Source organism: Anneissia japonica, unplaced genomic scaffold (assembly GCF_011630105.1).
Source record: "Anneissia japonica isolate Jap-2015-1 unplaced genomic scaffold, ASM1163010v1 scaffold685_len2926416_cov193, whole genome shotgun sequence".
Taxonomy (NCBI): domain Eukaryota; kingdom Metazoa; phylum Echinodermata; class Crinoidea; order Comatulida; family Comatulidae; genus Anneissia; species Anneissia japonica.
The window spans coordinates 66,019-75,792 of NW_022692922.1; the positions used below are offsets into that span (position 1 = coordinate 66,019).

At 33.0% G+C, this 9,774-nt stretch overlaps 1 protein-coding gene across 4 annotated transcripts in view; it reads left to right on the forward strand.

Annotated features, from left to right (window-relative positions):
* Positions 1-9,774, forward strand: part of LOC117100484 (acetylcholinesterase-like) — a 20,247-nt gene that overhangs the window by 4,751 nt on the left and 5,722 nt on the right. For 3 of the 4 annotated variants that reach the window (XM_033240186.1, XM_033240185.1, XM_033240187.1), the window contains exons 2-4: positions 1,932-2,052; positions 3,199-4,701; positions 5,961-6,148. In XM_033240186.1, coding sequence (XP_033096077.1) covers positions 3,206-4,701; positions 5,961-6,148 — 1,684 coding nt within the window. In that variant the 5' untranslated portion in view covers positions 1,932-2,052; positions 3,199-3,205. The remainder of the gene's footprint in view (positions 1-1,931; positions 2,053-3,198; positions 4,702-5,960; positions 6,149-9,774) is intronic. The other variant, XM_033240188.1, reaches the window with a different exon arrangement.

The window sequence follows — 9,774 nt, forward strand, 5'->3', positions numbered from 1 at the left end:
GGACTAGGATAAGGGGTCAAAGCCTAGCCTATTTTGGTGCATGGCATGCGATGCGAATCCAAAATTGTTGTATTATTTGTGTATTTTCTACTTTATAAGTGTAAACACATTTTTGGTTTAAAAAAGAAAATAAGTTTTCCTACCGACCTACCCATTTTTTGGATTTTCCCAAAACGTGGCCAACACAAAAATTTTTTTCTTTTAGCCCAATGGCCAGTCATGGTCGATGATGTATGTTTACACCACTAACCTAAATAGTGAATGCAGTGTGTAGGCCTGGTGTCATCTTTCCTTATAGTTATAGTTTTTGTACAATCAATCTGTTGTGCTTTATTTAAAACATGGAAAACTTGGCTCGACTAACAGTTGTTATTCTGCAAGGCCTTGAGTACACAAATGTACAGAAACCAGAAATCAAAAGAAACTTAGAAATATTACATAATATTAACTAAGAATTGTTTAACTACCAAATATAAGTACACTACATCTTAAACTAACTTAACTATACTTTACAAATTAACTGGAACACCGAACAAAAAAAACAAAAAAAAAACAAAAAAACATAAGATTATGTTAGATACTACCACCATAGTGTTTCTAAAAACATTCTGTTAAGTGTATTTACAATATCGCAAATATGCTTTTTAAATAAAGAAAATTTCTTAACATTTTTTATAAGCCCTAAATGTGTTCCAAATTTTTGCACCTCTATATGGCAGAGTTCTCTTTTTGTAGTCTTATTGCTATATACACTATTTGTTTGTGAGTTCTAGTTTAGTTTATTATCTACAATAATTCCAAGATAATTGTGTTCCTCTACTAGAGTATTTCTTATATTCTCACTGTTTATACATTGTTCAATCATTGATTATTTTTCTCTTCGGTAATCAAAAATAATTTCTTTTGCTTTGTTAATGTTGATATTAAGATAGTTATTATTGCACCAATTAACAAGTTATCTATTTCTTTATAACAATCTACGTCATTTTCTACATATCCACTGATCACCATATCATCTGCGTTTTTAACTATTTTCACGTTTTGAGTCGAGCTAATAAAAGTCCCCTGTATATAGTAAAAAGAGCGAAGGCGACAAGACGCATCCCCGAGGAGTACCCATATTAATGATTTGAGATCCCCTATTTCAACTAATTGGGATCGACCCTCCAAGAAATTTAAAATCCATGATATTAGTTTAGGATTAACATTTTTTTGCTTTTTCAAGGTGATCTACAAGGTTGTGCAGGGAGTATGTAACTGCATCTTCTACACCCCCTTTCTCTCCTGTAGGCAAATTGCAGTGTGTCATGCATTTGAAATGTCTTGTTCACTTAAGAACTAATATTCAAAATATTTTTTCCAAGACATGTCATAGCCGTGGATTTCAAGGCCACTGGATGGCAGTCGTTTGGAAATGTAATTTTGTTGTTCTTTGTAAAGGAGTAATGTGACCAGTTTTTCAAACGGTTGTGGTATTACCATTGAGAAAATAGATGGTATTACACCATTGTCAACAGACAATTGGAAGAGCCAAGTGAAAATAGGTGAAAGTTGGTGGCTACACAGATGTTAAGTAGCTTATATCTGGCCCCGTGGCCTTATTTACCTTTGTATTAGAGAATAGCTTTTTAACATCATTCTCGTCTACTACAATTTGTTTTCCATTTCTATCATTAATTAATTTTCTTATTTCTAATAATTTGGCTTTAAAATCAAATCTATCAAATCTAAAATAGAAGTTGTGATAATTTGGTTTTAGTACAGTATCTTCAAGTTAGCTACAGTATAATCTTCAATTACTATTTTAGTACACTAATAGATTACTCAAATCCTATGCACAAATTCAATGTAATATATTCAAAATGCTGCAGGTGGCATTGTATTACATAAAATTTTGCCAAGTAAAAATCATTTATAACCAATCTCATCAGCACACAGTTGTCGATGAAGAATAGAGATTGATGTACAAGTACTGTGAACAAAAGCTAAAGAACCAAGATTGATCAGCTTAGACATTTGCTTAAGGCAACAAACCAACTGAAACAATTAAATGTAAGTTATCAAATAGTTTCATCTGGTTTTGTATCAATATGTCTAAAAATTTTTTAAATAAATAATCCAATATGTTAATGTTGACTTGTGCAACCTTTTTTTTTACGCAAGACAAAAGCTTGCATCATAAAGACAACATCAGCATGTTGTTTATTTAAAAATATTTTAATGGCTGCATAAATAAGTTATTCATTTTCAGAACTAAATGTTATAATTTTATTGATAAATGCTTTTTTTCTTTATAAAAATATATTTTTTACCAAAGAAGACCACATTTCCTGTTTCCAAAATTTGATTTTATTTTGCCTTATAAAATTAAGATTTGAGCCGATCACCATATTACTAGCCTAAGGTGGGTGTGTTGATTGGCACTGAACCTTAAATACACGTTCCAACAACTGACTGTTTTCTATGCTAAGACAACACCAATTTTTGGCCTAATACTGTATTTCACTGGTTCCCAAAGGCTTAAAATTTTGGAGTGAAACATACATGAGCACTTTCATTACCATTGTTTCCTACAGTAGTTAGCTAATGGCTACTCTCCATGTTGAAACACATTGATTTGGTTAGTTGTGTATTCTCTGTGGTCAAGATGCATACTGTAGGTTAATGAAATTCTAAATAGGATTGTTTGATTGTTGTACATCATATTTTTGACCATTCATTCTTTTTTATTCTTCATTCTATTTTTTAATAGTCATTCAAGCAACATTGTTCATTCAGTCAATGAATCATTTCAGTTTTACAATTAATCATTCATTCAGTCATTCATTTAATCTTAAAAACTGATCAATATTCTATTCAGTCACTCATTATTCTTTCATCCATTCATTTATTTATTTATTCAATCAGTCATTCATTCATTCATCCTTTCATTCTATATCTTTTATTCAGTTTTTCATTCAATCATATTTTATCATTCATTCGTTTTTATAAATTGATACTAAGATTGAAAAATTTAGCTAAAATTAAAATTGTAACATAATAAGCAAATTTTTAATTTTGGACTAAAATAGCAAAAGTCCTATTTCTGATCCGATACAATACATTCAGCAAGGCTTAATAAGTAAAGTACACTTCATACAAGTCCTGCCTCACCCCTCCTTTGTCTGGAAAAACTAATAAAACCATTTTCTCCTCTAGATTTATAATGTGTTTGAACAGTTGGATTTTTTTCGCTGTCACACTATCAATAGGCAAATCTACAAGATGCCAAGACATAGTGGTAACAATTACCCAAGGCAATATTCTTGGTAAACGGCTTGATGTCTTGGATAAATCTGTTGATGCATTTCTTGGTATACCCTATGCTGAGCCACCAAAAAACGAGAGACGCTTTAAGCATCCTGAACCCAGGAAACCATGGCCTGGAACATTGAATGCAACAATGTATGGATTTGGCTGTATGCAGTTACATGATCTCGTGTTCCCAGGCTTCAAGGGAACTGAGATGTGGAATCCAAATGTGGAACTTGACGAAGACTGTTTAAATTTAAATGTTTGGGTGCCATATCCAAGACCAATAAATGCTGCTGTAATGGTGTGGATTTACGGTGGAGGCTTTTACAGTGGTGTTGCATCACTTGATGTTTATGATGGCAAAACGCTTGCTGCTGAAGAAAACATCATTGTTGTGTCAATGAACTATCGTTTAGGAGCACTTGGATTTTTAGCAATGGGCGATGAAGCACCAGGAAATGCGGGCTTGCTTGACCAAGCTCTTGCACTTCGGTGGGTGCAAGACAACATCGCTCGATTTGGTGGAAATCCAGATGCAGTGACGTTGTTTTCTGAGAGTGCTGGCTCTGCTAGTGTGAATTTCCACCTATTCTCACCTGTTAGTCGCAACCTATTCAAAAGAGCTATTATGCAGAGTGGATCTGCCAATGCTCCGTGGGCGTATTATACTAAAGAGGAAGGTACTCGAAGAGGAGAGTTGCTTGCTACAAAATTGAATTGCACTATTAGTACGGATGGTCAGACATTTAGTGTAAATGAAATGGTACAATGTATGCGTTCACGTAAAGTTGAAAATATCCTAGATGAAATGTGGGTTACTGCCGAATTTATGAAACTACCGTTTGTTCCAGTAATTGATGGCACATTTATTAGAGAGGCCCCTGAACTCACAATGAAAACAAATTCTTTTCAACCGTGTGAAATAATTATTGGTAGTAATCTCAATGAGGCAAACTTTTTTTTGATATATGGAGTTCCAGGATTCAATAAAGATAACTCTAGTATACTGGATGAATTAATGTTTCAAAAAGCAATTGAATACATCTGGTCCACTGCTAATGAATTTTCCCATGATGCAATTAAATTTCAATATACCGATTGGTTATATCCTGGGAGTCATTCAAAACGCAGAGATGCTATTGATCAGGCACTTGGCGACGCCTGTTTCATTTGTCCCACCTTCCAATTTGCCAAATCACATGCTAATTTCAAAAATATAGTTTATTATTATCGTTTCACACAGCGGGATTCAAACCATCCATTCCCAGAGTGGATGGGAGTGTTACATGGTGATGAGATTGCATATTTCTTTGGAGTACCTCTTCACCCAGAAAATGGATTTAGTGAAGAAGACAAGAAATTAAGTAGACAGATGATGGCTTATTATGCTAACTTTGCAAGAACAGGGTAAGTATATAAAATACATTGATGATATTATTCTAACATCAGATATGGATACAATACGGTGCTCCTTTGTTGTCAGTTTACAACAAGGTAAAAATGAAATTAGTGTTGATTGATCCGATAGGCAAAAACAGTAGAACGTGCAATTCAGATATAAAAAATATGAATAAATAGATAATAAAAAAAATACATTCCTTGCGAGAATCATATGGGTGGGTGGGGTCTCAGGATCAAGAATAGACCACCGTTACCCACCAGCTGCCCTGAATCTGAAAACAAATCAATTTATTCAGTCCTACATAATAATATATCATAATGTTACAAATAAGTATAAAAGAAAATTGAAATTGTAGGATGTGGGAGACTCATTAAGACCAGAGGTTGCATGCATGAGAGCCACCCAGTAAATTCAATAATGAAAATTTTAAAAGAAAACACAAAGAAAATTTTCCTTCTTAAAAATAAAATTCAAAATCATTTTTTTTTTTTTTGTACAAAGAAGTATTTTATAAAGCTTTTCTCTTGAAAAAAAATTAAGCATAGTAAACATTAAGTATAATCTAATTTTCACTTTATTTTAATGAACAAACAACTCAATCTGACATTTTTGTTTGTTTAAAATGTATTTAAAAAAAAAACAAATGGAGTCCAACTTGGGGCAATTTATATACATATACAATGTATATCCCGCAATCTGTCGCCATCTCGGTGAGCGTCACAGTGTTTAGACTGTACAATATCATTACATATTTAAGACTGCCAGTCTCCTTCCTATTTATACAACTAGAGGGCTCGCACATAGTTGTCCTCTGAGGTTGGTCTTAATGTCAGTAATTCTGTATGAATCATGAATATTATAATTTACTTTTATATCAGAAACACTATGTCCAACTGAATCCAATTAACAGTGCTTCTTCTACAGTAACCTGATATAGCAAGTTATGCATTTCTGTATGAATTAAAGCTCAGTTGATTGCGCAAGTAAATGTTATTTAACTTATGATTGTTATTCTCCAGATGATGACGAGGACAAGACGGTGACTATTATGATAATCATCATATAACATTCCAGACTTGCATTGCAATTCTAGAAACCTATTACAAGGTCCAGATAATTGAAATTAATTATGCCTGATAATGATAACCACTAATTCACCATCTGCACCCTCCACTTTTTTGGAACCGCATAAAAAATTTTTAATTTTTAAAATTCATGAATCAGTCCTACTGCATTACTGTAAATTCTTTGCCTGCATTTTCAGAAATCCAAACAATAAACATGATTCAAAATTGGAAGTTTACAGCTGGCCTATCTATAATGCCGAAAACCTTGAATATCTGGTCCTGAATGGGTCACTGGTTGCTGGCAATCCGGTCATAGGCCGAGGTCCCAGAGCCGATTACTGCATGTTCTGGGGAGCGTATTATCCAGAATTGCAGGCGAAAACAGGTAAGATCCTTACATACTGTAGTAGATGAGTAGATGAGGTTGTTGCCGTAAAACTTGTCAGTATGTTGTTACTGCATGGTGTGAATGATGGAGTGTTTTCAAATTGAGGCAACAAAAAAAGCAGATGCACAGATGTTTTTCATCAAACTAATTATGGGTAATTTCACTTAGGGCCATAGGCTTAGCCTGCGAGCCATCAGGCTGTCTTTTGGACGGCCAACAATTATAGGACGGCCACTTTTACCATGATGGCTTGGACTGCTTGGCCTAGCCTAATTGGACCTGGTCTTCCTTTAAGAAATTCATTATATTCTTCAAATCTATCAAATGTTACATTAAACTAAAGCTAAATCATATTTATGTTAAAAAAATCTACTTTTATGATTGGATGTACGTTGTTTTCATACCAATATTTGGTGGGGATTCCCAAAAATGTAAGGTTGAACCATTGCCTACCCAGCGAAAAGTTCACTTAACGCGTCGTGTTTAAAAAATTTATATTACACTGGAAAATGAACGGTTCTGAGTCACCCACAACCGTCACACGCACGTACCGGCTCTGCAAATACAATACTTGAGATTCGGTTCTATGACATAATATTGTTGGGGTTCGTAACTCTCTTGTTATAATTAATTCATGAAAGTTATATTATTAGTTAACAAAATACAGTAGGTCTAGCCCTAATTCATGAAAGTTATATTGTTAGTTAACAAAATACAGTAGGTCTAGCCCTATCTTTCGATTTGGAGGACCTAGAGTAGACTAAGGCGAGAGATGAAGATGCATCTGCGTAAAAACATTACAATCTATGTCTGTAACTGAAATATCTTTGTGATAGCTAATTCAACACTATTCTTTGAAGACAAAATTCCAACATTTAAACACCTTAAAATGCTCTATAAAGATCATAACTTTCTTTTTTTTCCTATGTTTGGGAGGGGGTGTGGACCCGAGTGGGCGTGGACCCGAGTGGGCGTGGCCTGCCCTTCGGCTCAGAGCCATTCCCACTGGCTTCCATTTTGGACGGCCTTTTTTGTTTTTCTGGCTAAATCCCTGCCATTCATTTTCTTTCTAGAGTGTACAAAACATACTGTACGTCAGTAGGGAGGAGTCAACAGTGTTTATATTCTTTATAAAAATTAAATATTCAGGGTCAGATTCAAGTTGAGGTGCAGTCGCCTCTCCTAAACTCTAAATTTTAAAATAATTTTTTATAATAGTGTTTAAAGGGTTAGGCTATTGATCAGTCTTCTTTTGTAGCCTCAAAATTCAAGAAATTGCACTGAGACATCTTCTTTACTATCGCGTTCAAACTGTAATACGTTCCAGCCAGTTTTAAAAAAAAATGAGCAATTACAGTCAAATCTGAGTTTAATGTCTGTCAAATTTAAACTGAATGTCTGCCTTGTTCAAAATCCAACAAGCTTTTTAAAGCACATTTTTACATTATTATTGTTGTCTCAGATTGGTTAAATTTTAAAGGATCTGAGGATCTTTTTACACTTTCCTACTCTTTCTGATTTTCTTATTTGTAAGTATCAAAAATGATAATGCAGCTCTGCAGGTTTCAATAGGTATTTTCTAGCATCTACCATTTTTTTAAATTTATTTATTTATTTTTTATTATTTATTCAGAAAAACAATAACAAAACGAAACAAAGAATACAATTTACAAAAGAAATAAAGAGTAGTTCCTAGGAAGATTCAACAGCAACAAAATGTCACTATCATCAGCAATGATGTGAACTTCCACCTACAATTTATACTTACAAAAAGATTGAAATTAAGTAACCGACAATAGTACACATATTAATTAATGATTGCCAAATACGATAGTAAATATGAAAGTAAATATAAATTAATTGGCAATATTAGAAAAAATGTATATATGCGTGATTAACATGATCAGGTTCATAAACAGTTATATCAGCTGCAATTCTATTGAATTCATTTGAATAGCATGGCCTCTATAGATTAATTATCTAAAGAAATAATTTTTTAACTTCCTTTCAGAACATTAATATTAGTGCATCTTTAACTTCCATCTGTAAAGAGTCCCATATCCTACAGAATCTTGTTGGAATACAGTATTTTGCGCTGTCAGTTCTGGATTTCAATCTCTTAATTGAGATTTTTTTCGCAGTATCGCGGATTAACAGTTAATAGGCTAGTAAAGTACTCATTATTTTGTAACAATAGCTTGCAACAAAAAGTACTGTGGAAAGATCATGTTGGTTCTAAGTTGACATCATTTTCAGCTTTAATAAACGTTCATTGTATGATTCCTCAAACCGTTTCTGATGAGATATCATCCAAGTTGCGGCCTTTATAATTTTTGGAATGATTTGAGAGCAAATAAGGGTGCTGTCATGTTTTTTATTTTGTAGAAAGTTTGTCATTCTAAACTCTTCAGAATAGAGGAGAGTACATTTACGAATACCTACAAAACAAATAACCCCCACCTTTCCCCCTCCACATCTCTGTTAATTAATTCCTAGTGATACATTGTTCTAAAATGGGCGGTCCACTTGCAAAATGCTTCCGACGGCTATGCTAGAGGTGCCAAAAACTGTTAAAATTCCAAAGCTCAGCCCCAACCATGGTAAGATGGTGGTGTGGACTTTCCATCTATAACTCCGTCAGCAGGCTGTTGTGTTCAAAATTCCAGGATCCACCACTGATTATTAATGGGAGAGAGGAATTTACAGACCTTAAAAATGATGAAATATAAACCCCTTTTAGTCTGTTGTAAAAATATATACAGTATACAAATAGTCACTGCTGAATTATATTTAGTTAGAGTAAGGGCTATGTAAATCTAATTAAGTAAGTATAGATACAAGTAGTCATTGCTGAATTACATTTAGTTAGACTATGGCCATGTAAATCTAATATGTCGCTTGCGTTAATATAGACAGTTAAGTTATATTTTTCAAGAGAGTATTAAAAAAAGAAAAAAAATTCAATTCAATTCAATTCAACATAACATCTATTAACTTCATTTTTTTTTTTGCAAAAGAAAAAATATAACAGACAATGATAAAGTAGTTAATAATTATAAAAGGAAGAATGCAAAGACCCGAGAAGATAAGAAAACAAATCTTGTGTAGGGACAGCCTGGGAAATAACATTAAAAAAAAGAAGCAAACAGGCACAGAACAGGACAAAACATGACACAAATCAACAGAAAACCAAACACAAAACAAATCAGAATTAGCCCCGATTAACTACCCGAGGTGGCAAAGGCAATGGGAGAGAAAAGAAATTAATAACTTTTAATTAAGTGTGTTTTAAGCTGTTTAGAAAACCATTTCTTTTAATTGGCATTAACTAAATGCGATGGTAAAGAGTTCCAAAGTTTGGGACCTGAAAATCTAATATTATGCTGGAAGTAATTGGTTCTATGGGTTGGTATATGTTTCATCGTGTTGCACTTTCTTATAATAATCTAGTTCAAATTTTTCCTAATATTGATATTTTTAATTGTAATATTTCTATTTTTAATCTTATACTAAATACCGGTTTTTAATATATTATTTTTTTCATGCTTTTTACGTTTAAAAAAAAATTAAAAAAAAAAAACAAAAATTATATATTTTTTTGAATGATATTATATATTTTTATA